General features: G+C 50.9%; 1 protein-coding gene across 2 annotated transcripts in view; it reads left to right on the top strand.

The window, feature by feature from the left end:
- The first annotated feature begins 2323 nt into the window (after nucleotides 1-2323).
- Nucleotides 2324-16288, top strand: part of CDKL1 (cyclin dependent kinase like 1) — a 35942-nt gene continuing 21977 nt past the window's right edge. Inside the window, exons 1-2 of one of the 2 annotated variants that reach the window (XM_039536610.1) lie at nucleotides 2324-2892; nucleotides 14772-14893. In XM_039536610.1, coding sequence (XP_039392544.1) covers nucleotides 2725-2892; nucleotides 14772-14893 — 290 coding nt within the window. In that variant the 5' untranslated portion in view covers nucleotides 2324-2724. The remainder of the gene's footprint in view (nucleotides 2893-14771; nucleotides 14894-16288) is intronic. The other variant, XM_039536609.1, reaches the window with a different exon arrangement.

The following is a 16288-nucleotide window of genomic DNA, read 5'->3' as shown; positions in this document are numbered from 1 at the left end:
GCTTTAAAACAACAGAAGAAAAGGTACAGCTATAAAACTGCCGTACAGCAAACATCACTTTGACATAAATGGTCTCTACCCACATGACTTGTAGCTGCTATCGACATTTGAAGTCTGTCTAATATTGTTTATACCTTGTATGTTCTGTAACATTTCAACCAGGATAAAATACCCCAGAGTGCAATTATTAGCACTAAATACAAGGTTAGCTCAGGACCTTTGAAAGGTGCCAAAGTATTAATTATTCTGTGAACAAGTTTTGTATTCAATTTAAGACTAAAACAGGCTCCTCGAGTTCTTTGAAATGCAAACAGCAGATTAGGAAAGCAAAAGGGGTTAATGAATTTGATCAAATCTATTGTAAACTGAGAAACAGCCGTAGTGGTGGTAGTGACGTCTGAGTTAGCTGAGGAGGAAAGGTGCAACCCAGCAACAAAGCCCAAAAGTGATTCCAAGCAGAGACATGAGCCCTGGAAGGATGGCAGCTTGCTGCTGAGAGGAAACTTTCTGATGTGGATGCTGGTTTTTAAACTCTTGCATTTCCACTAGGTTGTAGCTGAGGCTGGACGTGCAGACTGTTTAGCTAGACTTTCCTGCGTGTTCGTTTGTTAGAGAACGGTGGGGGAGGTAATATCTTTTTATTGGACCAGCTTGTGCTGGGGAGAGACCGACGAGGTTTCTAGCTTACGCAGAGCTGCTCTGAAGAGCTCTGTGTACGTTTGAAAGCTTGTCTCTCTCATCCACCTTGTGTGTCTAACATCCTGAGACCAACAGGGCTACACCACCACACCATTTATATTCCTTGTTTTCAGCCTCCCTGCTGCATGCACTTTGATATCTAGAAGCCCTTTTCTAGGTTGGTTGGGAACAGTGGGAGGTAAATTGATACCTGCCTGTAGGGAAGGCACGATTAGGGGCTCACTTTCTTGGCTGAAGGCTTCTCAGCAAAGGATTCTTACAGAGAGATGTAGGCTGATGCAGGTGCAAGGAGAGTAGGACCAGCCTGTGCCTTTCCTCTTCATGTACCTGGAGCCACTTGTCAGGCTCATGTACTGCTCCCACCGCCCCACACCTCAGCATGCAGGAGCTGCTGCTTTTAAGGGCCAGCAGGCTGCTTTTTGAACATGGGTCTCTAATGGTACCTCTCACCTGCCTTTCAGAGCCAGCCGGGGCCTCTAGAAATAGCGGGGTGGGCAGCATTTTGAGGTTGAAGCTCCCCTCCCCCTCCCTATGCTTTAGAGTCCCAGCTGCACCTGCAAAGCCCTGTCTACACTGCTATTTTAGAGCATCAACCCATCTGTCAGCTGGGCTGGGGCCATTGCTCCAAAATGCTGCACAGAGGTAGGCAAATTGCAGCCTGCGGGGGCCACGTATGGTCCGTGGGACCCTCCTGCCTGAGCTCCTGGCCCAGGAGCCTAGCCAGCCCCTCGCTCCTGCCCTGCTGTCCCCCCTCCTCTGCAGCCTCAGCTCACTGGGCCGCTGGCACAATCCTCTGGGCAGCACAGCTGCAGAGCCTGGCCTGACCCAGTCTCTGCTGCACGGTGGTGTGGCTGGCTCCAGCCGGGCGGTACGGCTGCCTGTCCTGGTGCTCTGGGCGACGCGGCTGTAGCGTTGCCAGCCACCGGTGCTCCAGGCAGTGCGGTAAGGGGGTAGAGGAGTTCTGGGGGGTGGTCGGGGCAGGGGGGTGGATAGGGGTTGGGGTGGTCAGCGTGTGGGGACCAGGGGTGTTGAATGGGGGGACAGGAAGGAGAGGAGGGGTTGGATGGGGTGGCAGGAGGTGGTGAGGGAGCGGTTGGATGGGGCAGAGGTCCCAGGGGGGCTGTCAGGGGGTCAGATGGGGGGTGGGGTCCAGGCCAGGCCTGGCTGTTTAGGGAGGCACAGCCTCCCCTAACCGGCCCTCCATACAACTTCAGAAACCTGATGCGGCCCTTAGGCCAAAATGTTTGCCCTCCCCTGGGGCCCTGTCACAGCTGCGGATGGGGCCGGGGGCCGGATCTGGGCTTTGCAGAGCAATGACTCCGTCAGGGCAGGGGGCTGTTGGCATTAGCACCCCAGGGCGAGCGTGTGCAGGGCAGGCCAGGGCAGGGCTGGCTGCTCTCCCTCCAACACCCCAGCAAGTGGAGTTGTCATGACCATAAAAGGGGGCGAGGTTTAAAGGACACGAGGAAATACGGTACTTCCCTCCCCTCGCCCTGCACCATGCGCCTGCGGAACTCCTGGCTACAAGATGTCACGGAAGCCAAGAGTTCAGCAGCCCCGGGCTCCGACCTGAGCCCCACCCGCCTGGCCGCGCCGGGGCAGCGGGGAGCCAAACGCGCCTGTCCCGGGGCCCGGATCTGGCTGCGGGGCAGGACCGGGAGCGGGACCCGCCACCCACCGGCTGGAGACCCGCGGCGCTCCCGGCCCTGCGCGGGGCGGCTCCAGTGTCGGCTCCTCCCAGCGCGGCCGCGCCTCCCCCGGCAGAGGCAGAGGCAGGTCCCCTGGCAACCCGCGCCCCGGCCAGCGGGGAATTAAAGTTTAATTCCTGGGCGCCCGGCGAGCTGGGGCAGGACGCGAACCGGGCGAGCTGCGGGCTCTGCTCCGGGCCGGGCCGGGCCCAGGGCGAGTGGCTGCTTCCCTGCCCCGGCGCGCTCGGGGGGCTCCGGCTATTGGATCTGGTGCCTTGACAGGTGCCCAGGCTCGCCCGAGCTCGCCGCCGGCCCCGGAGAACCTGCTCCCCGGGCCATGGAGAAGTATGAAAAAATTGGCAAGATCGGCGAAGGCTCCTACGGGGTGGTGTTCAAATGCCGGAGCCGGGACACCGGCCAGATCGTGGCGATTAAGAAGTTCCTAGAATCGGAAGATGATCCAGTGATAAAGAAAATCGCCCTGCGAGAGATCCGGATGCTAAAGGTAACTGCCCGGCTGCTGTTCGCCGCAGGACCGGCCACTGCCACGCTGTGACTGCGCGTAGCTTGGGCTGGGTTTAAACTCTCGGAGTTTTGCTTATTCTGGTTCCAATAACGTGTCGCGGCGGTAATTTCCCCAAACCTCGCTAGCCCAGATACAGATCTCAGCTGGCTCTGGCTTTAGCCTGGTATTTCCCAGAGCAGCCCAGGGAATCCCATTGGCTTCCAGGGGCTAATTCCCCTCTGCTCTTTGAAAATGACAGCAGCCTGCGGGATTTTGAAAATCTAGCAGCTATTTCCACTTCTGTGCACAGAAGGACTGGGACACGAACCGAGTCTCCCCGTGGCTTTCCGGTGATGGAACAAATCTTCCCTGCTTACAAACTACTTGTGTCCTGAGCAGCAACTGCTCTTTATCATGCTAGCTGTTGTGCTGAGTGGTGACAGCACCTGTAATCACAGCTCTCTGAGCTGTCTGGTATCTCTATCATCAACCATGGGGGAGGTGGGGGGAAGGTTATAACTGTTCTGCATAAATATCCCAACCGAGCTTTTAATTCTGGGGAGAAAAGTGCAGCAACAATCTTTTCCTTTATCAGCTGGTTTTTTTAGAGGGAGGAAACCTATATAATTCTTGTGGCTTTAGATGATGGTTGCATTGCTCTTGAGTATAAAATGGCTTAATGTTCCAGACATTCATTTTTCCTAAACCGTCTTCAAAGGGGGTAAATCAACTGGAGGAGCCAACAAAGCCCCCGCTGAAAGAGCGGAGATAGTTACATGGAGGTTGCGTGGTCGATTTCAGTGAGTACCTTTGGTAGTAAGATTTGCTAAACAGCCATTTGGTTGATGCAGCGACAGTGGTACCCTGCTGCTGGGTCATGCTCACTAGCAACCGTGTGTGGTAGGGAAACGCACAGTCCTGCTGATGTTAAGAGAGGTCTGAGAGTTAAGACTTGGAGGAACTTGACATTCACGTGTGATAGGGAGAATGTGTAGTCTCAATCCAACGTGAATACATGTGTCTCGCTTAAAATGTAAATTGAACTTCTTGTAACAACCAGTGTGGCCCAAAGAGGAATAGATTAGTGATGTCATTGCACTGGCATTGTACGAACATCACTGTTTTCTCAAATCTAGCTACGAGGCCAGATGCTGCTGTGCTTATTTGTGGGGAGTAGGACCTTATTCTGCGAGTGGCCTCGTTGGTAGGGAAGCCAGACTTTTGGCCCTGAGCGTGTGTGTACAAGATATCTCCCTACAAGCCCACCAGAATTGCATAGATTGGCCAGCAGCAGCCCAAGGAGCAGCCTTCTTTTCCCCATCCAGGTTGTCTCTTCCTAGAGTAGCAATGATCGTGGTAGGTGGCAAAGCTGGGTTGTGGAGCATGTGCAGACCACCACCACTTCAGCTGTGGAAGTACCAAGTCTTGGGCCTTGATCCTGCAGACCTGCCCATGTGAGTAATGTTCAGCTTCAGCTCGTGTTTTAAATTGCTTGTTTGCATAAGGGCCTGCGGCGTGGAGCCCTTAGTTGGGAGACACCCAGTGACTCCTGTTCACTAGTCAACTAGGGAGTGAGAGGAGGCCTTGTAGCTTCTGCTCCTCAGGTCTCTTGGGGAGAATCTCGTTGCTCTGTCGATCCTGCTCTCAGCTGCCCGTGCGCACATGTTAAATTCATGTTTGTAAATTAATAAGGTTTATTTATCTCTGTATGTTTCACAATAAAATACAATAAATACTTTAAAACAGTGAAAGGAACCATCAGAAACGGTGCTTGTTAGTGACCCATATTAACCAGAAAAACCCTAGGGAAACTCCCAGACAACCAAAGCCATTCCTATTCAGACATCTAAGGCTGAAAATAGACATTATGGAACATTGTCATTTATATAAGCTGTAAGTCAAGAATTTAGGATGCTTTAGCCCAAAAAGCCTGACAGAAAACATGGAAATATTCAGTGAAGGGTCTTTTTAAAAATTAACGTTATTTAAAGATCAATGTTTAGAGATTTCTTTCCCAGTATTAGCATTTCCCCCGTCTCTGGTTTCTACCTGGCATTTTTCCCAGACTCCACTTTCTGCTTGGCATTTATGGAGCAGTAGGAGACCATTATCTGCTATCAATGTTCTTTTCCATTATCTTAATTTGCTTGTTGGGAACCAAGAAACGTTTCTGTTGCTGTAAGTATGAGATTTCAGTGTGTCACAATAGTTCTGAAACTCTCCCCAAAGCTGCTCTTGTTATAAACCATGATCCCGTTTGCTATTTTATTGCATGTGTTTATATAAATCTATGAGGTCCTGATGCGAGAGAGGTTGTGATAAGGCTGCCGAGGCTTACTCCTGCTTCCATCACAGTCAGTGGTAGAAGACCCATTTGTTTCAGCTGCAGCAGGATCAGATCCCTGTGTATAGTCACGGTAGTGACTCCAGAACCATTTTAGGAAAAAAGCACCGTTGGTGCAGGGTCAGGCTTGATAGGGAATATAGGTCTGTTGCCCTGCCAGGAACAAACCGGGAAACTGCAGTTCTGTCTGTTTAGATGCATAATTCTTCCTAACAAACTGCATTAAGCTTTATGTCAATATTAAAGATTTGCAAACAAACATAATAGTTACTGAAGCTACTTGTCAGAAGCATGGATGATAAATGCGTCTTCCCCACACCCAGAATAATAAAGAACCCAACAAACTGCAGGTCATCACCAAAAGATCTGTGTTTGGAGTGATGTTGATTTAACAAGTGGAGACCTGCTCCACTATCTTTTAAACATTTTCTTTGTAAATAGTAACAGGTTCTTTGTTTGTTTGTTTATTAATTAAGATATTTCTTGGCTTAGGCAACACACTGTTTGTCCAAGATCAAATGAGATTATGTTTCCTCAGTGAAAAATGTAGCCCCCTGATAAATAGTTGTTCTGCAGAGTAAATATTTTGTGGACAAAGGCTTGTGTAAGGAACAAGCTATGGTAGCTGGCTCAGAAAGATAGCCAGAGTATGCAGAGAGTTTAAAGGAGTACCATTGTGTGTGATGGCTTTGAAAAGGTACTGCTGTGAAAACAGGGTCAGTCTTTGTATAAACCGTATCCCCGACAATAGAAACCCGATACGTACTGTTTCTAGAAGGATGAATTTTAAATGTTGCCAGCTGATAGAATGCTGTGCATAGGGCCTCCGTTCACAAAAAGCTCAAAGGCAAATATTACAAAACCATAAAAGGTGGGCGTGGCTTTAAGACAAAATCCAGCTCCGTAGGGTGTATGGCTTCTGGAGGAGCAGGCTTCAGATGGAGAACGGGCCTTTGACACAGAGCTACTAGCAGATTGCAAACAAACACATGAATTATTATTATTCTGCGTTACAGAGGCCCTGGTGGGGATCAGGACCTGTTTGCACTAAGCACTGTAAAAATACATAGTCTGAGACAGTCTCTGCCCCAAAGAGTTTACAGCCTAAGTAGTCAAGACAGATGAGGGATTAGAGGGGTCGGGACTTCCCAAAGGTCAAACAGCAGGGCAGCTGCCATCTCATCATGTACGACCAGCTCCACTGCTGCTGATTGCACAGAGAGTTGTGTGCGGTTCTAACGGCTCCAGAACCTTTCCCGAGTCTTCGCACAGCGACGGGGCTGCCTGGGAAATGGTGTTTGCTTGCCTTGGAAAGTGCCTGTAGCAGGTGTGTGGGACTTAGTCTGCTGGAAAACCTTGATCCCGGGGAACCCAGCTCTGCCACTCGTTCCCAATAGTACTGTGCTCAGGCGGAGCCTAGCAGAGCTTTAAATAATGCCTGAAGGAAGAGCGGTGAGAAAGCAGGGTGGGAAACACGGCAATGAATTGACCAAGCAATAGGGGCTCGTGTGGTACTCGGTGTCCCCTTGGTTAGACTTAGTCGGGGATGGGGAGTTCCATTGGAAGGTCACTTGAGTCAAGAAGACCCTGCCCTGGCCAGAACAGTGGGATGCTCTGCTGATTTCATTTGCCTTGGGTGGACATAGGACGAAAGGGTCACTGAAGACTTTGGACCTTATCCTCTGAGGTGCGGAGAGGTGAGAGCTTGCCTAATGGAAGTGGAGGCTGCCTGCAGGATTGGACCCTTCAGGAGAAAAAGCCTTCAGCTGACTCACTTTGCTTTCGGGCAAGCGGTGCAGTTCGTGGAGAGAGGCTGGCGCCAGGCCCCGTGTTCCTGTACCAAGTTGCAGACAGACAGCGTGGCAGAAGCTGGCTATCTTAACGGAAGCCCAAGTAAAAGTGGTAGCTGAGCCTTGGTGTTGGAGACAGGAATGAACATAGCACGGTTCCCACTGAAGAAAAGTGCCAGTTTTCCAGCGATCGGGAGATGGGATTAGCCACTGGTATCACTGCTGCAACGTGGCCTTCCATGCTGAAGGACAAATTCAGGGATGACCCTAAATCTTCTCCGTTTGGCTAATGGCAGTCGTGCCACTCGGTGAATTTGTGAAAATGCTCATGGTCTGGGCTGTCTTGGTTCAGGGACCCTTCTTCAGGCTGGGCATAAGCCACTTGTATCTCATGCAAACCCACAGCCGGCTGAAAGGATGCATCATCCTTGAGGTGCATTAGAACCCTGCTGTGTTCTGTGAAAGATTCTTGGCCAATGATGGGCAAGTGCTGCCCTCTGTTGCGATCTCTGCTAGAAGAATGCCGGGCTGGTGCATTGAAAACATCTGGAGAGATGTTTGCGTGGTATCTCCAAAGATGCCAGCTGCTTCAAGAGTTCAGCTGGGAACTGGAAACCACGTTGGAACGGGGGCGGGGAAGGCTGCTCAGACTCACTGAGGCAGCAGTGAGGTAAAGAGGGAAAAGCTGGGGCCTCCAACCTTGAGCTCACCCTCTCCCCACTGCATCGGAAGAATTGTCTGGGAGTTTAAAGGGGTGAAGAACTTCCCCAAAGAGAAGGTCTCTTGGGTGAACTAAGCTTTGGCAAGAGGCTGATGGTCTTTCCTGGAGCAGCAGGTGTAGCTAACATAAGAACAGCCATACGGGGTCAGACCAAAGGTCCATCTAGTCCAGTATCCTGTCTTCCAACAGTGACCAATGCCAGGTGCCCCACAGGGAATGATCAGAACAGATAATCATCAAGTGATCCATCCCCTGTCACCCATTCCCAGCTTCTGGCAAACAGAGGCTAGGGACACCATTCCTGCCCATCCTGGCTAATAGCCACTGATGGGCCTATCCTCCATGAACTTATCTAGTTCTTTTTTGAACCCTTTATGGTCTTGGCCTTCACAACATCCTCTGGCAAGGAGTTCCACAGGTTGACTGTGCAATGTGTGAAGAAATACTTCCTTTTGTTTGTTTTAAACCTACTGCCTACCAATTTCATTGGGTGACCCCTAGTTCATGATCTATTTGTGTGGAATTGCTGAAGAATTGTCCTGAACAAAGTTTTTGCATTTTGTTTTACAGCTCATCTCTTGTTTTAGTTTCTCCCCTGTGAGCTGCTGACACAGCCCATAGCGTTTTCTGTTAGAGCTAAGAACAAGTGTATTCTGTTTCTCCACTCCTGGGCTGTGTTTGTTTGGTATGCTAAGGAGCAACGAGGTATGTACATGGGGGAGAGGTCTAACCCTTTTGAATGCGCTGTTATCCGATCAGAGAAAGTAGCAGAACAACCAACCCTCTGAGAACTTGAATATACAAACTTGAGGTGAATTCGGTGCTAGCGTGTCTCCTGTTCGCTCTTCCCTTGGAAAGTGAAACACCAAATTCCCTGCTAAGGGCTGACCAGGGCATGCAGGAACTGGCTTTGACGCATCCCCTTCACTGAGTGAACTCAGTTGCCTAAGGACAGTTCCACCAGGGGCCACGCACCAGCCCCCCAGTGCCACTCGGCTCCCAAGAACTGCTGACAGCTCTAAATCCATTAATATGAACCAAGTTCCTCATGTGATTCACGCTGGTCAGGCCGTGAGCTGGTCTGAATTCCCCGAGAGAGATGCCAGAGTTTCAGGAAGGATTAATTCTGCAGCCCGACTCCTTCCCAGCAAGGGAACAGTGGAGCCTAGGCTGAAGGGTAAAGTTCAGGTTCTCAAAAGTGGGGGGCAGTGGCCCTTCGGCACCCCCATCTCCGGCACTGCATAGACAGTCTGAGCTGCCTAGTTGCAGCCTGTTAGGAGCTCCGACAGAGAGCCTGGCACCCAGCCTGGCACCTTGTTTCCTGCTCTGACATCAATACGGCAGTGAGAGCCGACCCGCTTCTAATCTGTTGATCTGGCCAAGTGGCAAGGGAAAACCATGACCGCAAGCAGCTGCCAGGTTTGTCCCCGCTGGCAGGAAGGCTGGATTTCCCCCATTGCCAATGATCTGGGGAGACTGATGAACCCGTTTGCTCTGTGGAGGAGGTGATGCAGCAGGTGCTGGGGTGGAGACCAAAAGACCCATCTATAGTTGGCGATTCTCACAGTCATGTCTCGTTAGTGGTACGTTGTGACTGAAAATAATCTTGACGCATGGACCTCTGCAGGGTTCTACTGGGATGAGTTGGGTTTGTGTGTGAAATGACTGTACCACTGAACAAAGCGGAAGTGATTGGCTGCAACTGATATCACGCTACTGTCTTTGCCCGCTGCTGACTGTTTCCTTCCAGTTGTATAGTAACTGGCCCTTATTAGGAACGATAGTCCTCATCTTCACCCCCCAATGGGCCTGTGTATCCTACCTGGGGTAAGTGACCCACCCCAGAAACCCTGAACTTTATAGTCAACGCGGTCTTGGGAGTTTTCTCTGGTGCCCGTCACCTACGGATCTGAGCCCTTCCCAAGTGTGATCAAGGGAATGTCTGCACTGCAGGGATAAAGCAAGTTATCTACACTCAAGCTAGCTAGCCCAGCTTGGGTGGGAGTGGCCACACTGGTCCTGCAGCCACTCACGTGGAGGGCTAAGGCTTCTGGGGGCCGGCACATCGTCTGGTCCATAGCATTGCAGTGAGCTGAGCCGCTCAGAGTCGTTTCCCAGTGAATTGGGCAGGCAAGTTCTCTCGCTTCCTGGGTGCACAGGGGCAAACATGGGATGGCATTGGAGAGCTTGCGGCGCTCGAACGGCACCAGCCGTGTCCACACTGCAGAGAGCTTGGGTTAGCACGCGATAAACTGTGCTCATTTGATTCTGATGCTTCTTGGGCCAGGCAATTTGCGTTAAGAGCATCACCACACTTGAGTTGAACGCTTTCGTGTGTGGATGGGACTCAAGCCAGGGGAAACACTGGGGTTAACTGTGCAGTGAAGATGAGCCCTAATTTGCATATGGCTTCAAGGTGCTTATCCTGTTGTTTTGTGTGTCCCCATGTTTGGGCTTTATTTGCTTAAGGGGGTTTGATCTATGTTGGTGATGGACAGCATCCTCCAGGCAGTGCACCTCTTGTGAGGCTAACGTCACCTACTTCAGAACTTGTGCCCTGTAACGCCGGCGACAAACCACTACCGTGTTCAGAAATGTCCTGATGTAGGGTCCGACCTGCAGCGTAAGGTGAAGAATAGAGTTCCAGTTTATGAACCACACAGCAATGCAGTTGCATTAACATTACTCCTTTCCCTAGAGAACAATTACTGAAGCTGCCGGGTACCTCAGCTCTGGCATTGCAAAGGGAGTGAGGAAAAAAAATTCTGTGCAACTATTTCTCAGAAAAAGAAGGAAAAATAAGATCTTTTCCCTGTCAGGTTAGTAGAGGACTGTGTAGCTAGAACTGAAAGCTGTCATCCATGCCACCAACTGACTATCTATAGCATATGTAGCTGCAACAGGTTCATGTTCAGTACTGAGTGGGCTGGGATTAGGAGGGGGAAGTCTCCTCTGCTGCTGCCTGACAACACCCAGTGGTGGCACTAAAAAACTGAACGCAGCTTTCTTTAGCTAGACCCCATCTACTGCAACTCACAAAGGCACCGTGAGAGGCAATGGCAGATTTATGGGGCCTTTGAGTGCACAATTATGGCTGGGGACTGACTGATGCATTAAAGATCTGAACGTTCTTTGCCCAGAGCCGCATTGTTCAACTAGAAATTAATGATCTTAGCTGCAGCCTGCTAAAATTCTGCACATAAGCTGTAATTTACTAGCCAAGTTTGACCGCTCAGCCCTGTCCTCAGTCTCCTGCTGGAGTCTGTAGAGCTTAGGGGAGTAATCAAATATCTGCAGCGCCGGGTTTCAGAGCATTGTTCTCGTGGTGCTTTCAACGGGAGGAGTAAATCCGGATACATGATATTAAAAATATCCCAACTTTTATTTCAAACTCCAGTTCTCACACACACGGTGACTGTTCCGCATTAAGGACAGTGTACGGATAAGCGCCTTTGAAACTTTAAACAGGTTTGAGTTTCAGTCTCGCTTTCTAAACAGTGGTGACCACGGCCTGTTTGTTTTCTCCTGTGTGTGTTGCGTTGCCACCATTGTCAATTATAAAAAAAAAAAAATCTCTGGGAGAGTCTCCCCTTGAGTCTGTGTTTTACTGTGACGTTGGATGTGTGAGCACAGACCAGTCTGACACATGCAGGCTGCTCAGGTTTTTAAAGCCTGCTGCATTTCAATGATCTGACCCTACGATTGGGAGAAATACTGGTCAGTTAGTCTTATGAGAAGACTTCTAATCGCTGGGCAAGACCTGGACTTATTCCAGCAATCCTGTCTGTGCAACCCTAGCATCCAGAGGCTGGGTTATTGAATTTAAACCTCCCGGCTATTTTGAGGGTGTTTCCTGTTGGTAGTAATGAACCCCTGAAATATGAGCCCGGGCTAATGTTCACATGACTGGGAAGCAAAATTCCTGAAAGGTGAATACATATTTTTCAACGCTGGGCCATTCTATGCTCCCTCCAGTCACCCTGCCTGCCCCTTTCATTCCCGTTCCCCACTGTATTCCCCTTCCCACCCACTGGTCAGCAAGGATCTTGCTGTTGGAAGGGCTGTGATATGGTTTTGTTTGAACTGGGTTCAGAACCAAGCTGGGCCGAGGGTCTGCAGTTCTTGCCATCTAGGCTACACTCAGGGCTCTCTGGCTCCCTCCGGTGGCTGGGCAGCAGCCCGAGAAACCTCCACCTGCCCACAGAGCTCCAGCAATAAAGGTTTGTGCTCTTAGATCCCAGGGTAATGAGTTCAGGGCTCACTGCTGACAACCCACCCAGCGGCATCATGGTCCGTGGGGAAGTTATTTTAGGGACAAGAATCGGGATGCTGGTGGAAGCTGTGAGCTGGGGGAGGGAGAGTGGATGGATTTCCCTTGGGATATACATGTGTGTTCTTCCTGTGGTTTGACAGCCGCACTGTGATACTTCCCCCTTCCCTCCCTTTCTCTTTCCTGTACATTTTAGGTGGTGGTACTTCAGCTGGAAGGACTAATAATCTGAGGGTGGCCAGAGCGTGTGTTACAGGCGCCCCGGTCACAGCAGAGGGACCAGTGAGAGAGACTTGCAACTTCCCAGGGTAATCATTAGGCAAACTGGCTCTCCACAGGCACTCAGAGCGCAGCAGTTTTGCATAACCGGAATCAGCTGTGTCCATTACCCTGCAACCCTGCGCTCTGATCAGCAGAACCAATTGCATTTCAGCGTCGTGTGCTGCTGTCTGCATCGTGCAGGGACCCCGTCTGTGGCTCTTGCAGGGCAGCTGTCTGTATGGCATTGTAAGCGAAGCCGTTTCAAGGCCTGAAAGATGAATAGTACCTTCCGCTGCCCTCTGCTGCGCTATGTCTTGCCTAGGGAGCACACAGACCGTAATGATTCGAATAGGCTGGAGCTCACCTCTGCTCTTCTCCGTAAGAACTCCCAGCCTGCCGGGCGGGGGTGTTTCAGTTCTCTTGATTTCAGCCAGCCAGATTTCCATCTTCTGCCCCAGGGACAGAAATAGAACTAGATATGGGGGGCGGGGGGGGGCAGTCGGTGCGTGCCTCGGTTTTGATAAAGGACGTGTGTTCATTCGCGTGGGGGTGGTTATAACTGGAAGCTCTCGTCCAAGCTCCTGAGTTTCATCTGTCACCTCTGTCATTCATTTGGGTGGCCCCTGGCTCGTGTATTCTGCTGTAGGTCAGAGGTTCTCAGACTGTGGGCTGGGACCCCAAAGTGGGTCGCCAGGGCTGGTGTTAGATTACTGGGGCCCAGGGCCCAAGCCCCACTGCCCGGGGCTGAAACCGAAGCCCGAGGGCGGCAGGGCTCAGGTCCCAGGCCCTCTGCCTGGGCTTCGACCTCGGCCACCAGGGGTGGTTCGGCTCAGGCCTTGGCTTTGACCCCCTGACCCGGGGCAGCAGCGCTCGGGCGGGCTCAGGCTTCGGTCCCCCATCCTGGACTCGGGTCGTAATTTTGGGTGTCAGAAGAGGGTCGCGGTGCAATGACATTTGAGAGGTAGGTGAATAGGAGCTTTGCTACATCGCTCATTATCTCCGATACGTCTACCTTGTCTCCCTCTGCCCCTGCCTGTAACGTAAACAGCCCCGATCTTCCCAACCTCTCGTCTTTTCAGGCCTTTCGTCGCTTTCCCTGCCCTTTGGCTGCAGCCCTTTTCTAACAAGGCTCCATCCTTTGTGAGAGGAGATGAGCAAACTCACCACAGCGTTCAAGGGGAGGGCAAGTCACTGACGTCACTAATGGTGTTATAATTTCAGTATCATTCTGTGTCCTTTCTGAACATAATCTAGCCTCTCTTCTAGCTGCTGTTGTGCTCTGAGCAGATGTTTCTACTGAGCTGTCTGCAGGGCGGCTTTTAACCGGCGTGGTTATATCGAATCCATCACATTGGAAAGAACTATTCACACTCGTATTTACCTTGCACTTCTCTACGTAATCCACGATTGATTTGTCCGGCCAGCCTAGACCCTCCTTACAGTCTTCTCCAGTGCTGGCTAATTTCAATCATTTTTCTCTGCTATTTTGCTATCATTCCCTTTTCCGAATCGTTCGTTCACATCTTAAAAGATGGCCCAGTGCAGAACCTTGGAGATGCCTTGTTGTCAGTTTCCTATGTTGAAAATTCATTGTTTATTCTAAAACTCAATCCAGTGCAAATTTTAGGATGTCTGTCTTTGTAAGCATGTGAGTAATTCCCTTGGAGTCAATGGGACTACTCATCTGACTAAAATTACCCATGTGCCTAAGTGCTCTGCTGGACTGGGGTCCAGCTCTGTTTTCTATTCCTTTACCAGTTATTCGTCCATGCACCTTGTTTGAAAAAAACAAAACCCACGTTAACAATACCAGGAAGTGGAATAACAATTTCATATTGCAACAGACAACCTAAAAGATCCAGACGTGCCAGATCTTCATACACACATTAAGAATCTTGGTCTGAAGTTCTTTGGTAAGGAAGCCCCTGATACCAAGCACAACTAAAACAAAAAATCACTTCCGAAGGAACCCCTCAAAAGTTGAGACAGTGAATTAGCAAAGCAAGGAGCGGGGGTTTCACTGTGTCATTGGGGGAGATTCTCAATGGCTTAGTCCCAAAAAGGCTTCTAACATTTATATAAAAGCTTTTTGCAGCAGCTATAAGGTCTTATTGTGTGTGTTTCCAAGCCATTGTCTAAGAAGACTCTCTTCTTCCACTGGTACAGTCAGAGGCTAGATACTATGTGATGGATGAAACAGAAATACCTGTGATGGATAGAAATTATTTTTTGCCTGACAGCATCTTCTCTAGTCGGTGGCTGTTTAAGCCAAGTTTATCTGTGGCCCCAGATGTCTCCGAAAATAACTAACCACTAGCCTCTTCCGGCCCTGGCTGTGGCAGGTTGGTCCCCCTATTGCACAGGCTGGCTTTTCAAGAAGTGTTCTCTCCTCCCCCTGTCCCCCGCCCCACTTTTCAGCTCCAAGCTGCAGGACGGGGTGGTGAGCCATCCGGGCTGCGTTACTAAGTAGACTGCTCCATTGTGTGTTCACAGCAACTGAAGCACCCCAACCTGGTCAACCTGCTGGAAGTCTTCAGGAGGAAACGGAAGCTCCACTTGGTCTTTGAATACTGTGACCACACGGTTCTCCATGAGCTGGACAAGTACCCGCGGGGGTGAGTAGCCGGCTCCTGGGCTGCAGTGGGGTTTGGGGGAGAGCGAGGGAGAGTTTGTGGGAATCGCTTAAGGCCCCAGAGCACTCTTGGGAGAGTCTCATTAATAACCGTCGGGGCGACATGAAGGCTGCCCGGCACAGTGCACTTGACCCCCTCGGTTACTGTGGTTTAGCGATGCTGTCCGAAAGAATTGCCCAAAGAGCCTGGGAGTGCTGCTCCACAGAGCTGCTCACCAAGGAGATAATGTCGCTCAGCCTGAGCATTCAGAGTAATAGCTCGTCTGCTTGACAGCAGCAAACTGGAGCTGAGAGAAGGGCTTGAGAGACCTGTGAAATCCTAACGCTGTAAACAGCCCCCAGGCCCGGAGAGCAGCAGGCAGCCCGAGAGCCTGCAGCAGTAGTCGCAGTCCACGTCCATCTCCATGATTGCTTGTGATGAGCTGTGGGTGGTTCATGAAGTGCAATGGCTGCTGGCTTCCTACCAGACAGGTGTCCATCAGCCACCCTGCAAAGCCCACCTTTCCGGCCGCCTGTCAGCATTATTTCGTGTGTGTCCCGCTATGGGGAGAAGAGTTTGGCCTGCAGCCACACCGATTAGATGAGAAGAAATAATAGCTCAGGCTGGCCTGGATTGTCAGCCAGTCTGATGCTGAGTGAGCGTCGGCCTGAAATGCTCTCTACCATCCCTCACTAAGGTGGACGCTCTGGGTCTGGGTTTGAGCTCGGGGGAGGGAAGCCTGCACTGCTGCCTGTCTGTGGTTGACTAGAGAGTCTAGGGGGCTTTGCTGTCCGGGGCTATATTCACTCCAGCTCCTGTGATAAACCCAGCATCCATTTCCTGTTTAGAGATTAAAATAATCTCTGGCCCAGGTGATTGCGCTCAACTTTACTTTGGCTGGGTCCCATAAAATCTCCCTCTAGCCTGTCCCTGCTGGGCTCCTGTTGATTGCTTAGACTGGACTGTGAGAACTTGCAGCGGTTTCGCTATTGTCTCTTCTCCTGACTTCCCCAGTTCTACTGAGCAGGACACGTGGACTCGGCTCAATCTGTAGCCTGTGAGGCCAGTTACCCAACCCATGCACGGTCATTAATAATGTGACAGGCATGGTCGGTCAGGCAGAACTCATGGCTTTCTGCGGTCTGGCTCGCTCTCCAGACAAACAGAATCAGGCACGGCTTTGGCAGAGAGTTACCCTGGCATGTACCATGCATGCGCCACTGTGTTTATGTTCCTGCCCCCAGAGCTCTCAGCACTTCCCTTCAAGCAGCCATTTGTGCAAAACAGGAGTGGTGTGTACAGAGGGAAGAAAACATTCTCCGTTCTGGTGTCTGTCTGGTTTGTGACGTGATATGAACGATGTATGACCGTGAGTTACTCCTGGCGATTTGGTGCTAT

This window comes from Mauremys reevesii, linkage group 4 (assembly GCF_016161935.1).
Source record: "Mauremys reevesii isolate NIE-2019 linkage group 4, ASM1616193v1, whole genome shotgun sequence".
NCBI classification, from domain to species: Eukaryota; Metazoa; Chordata; order Testudines; family Geoemydidae; genus Mauremys; species Mauremys reevesii.
The sequence above is the reverse complement of the archived record's forward strand: the minus strand, read 5'-3'. Positions and strand labels throughout refer to the sequence as shown.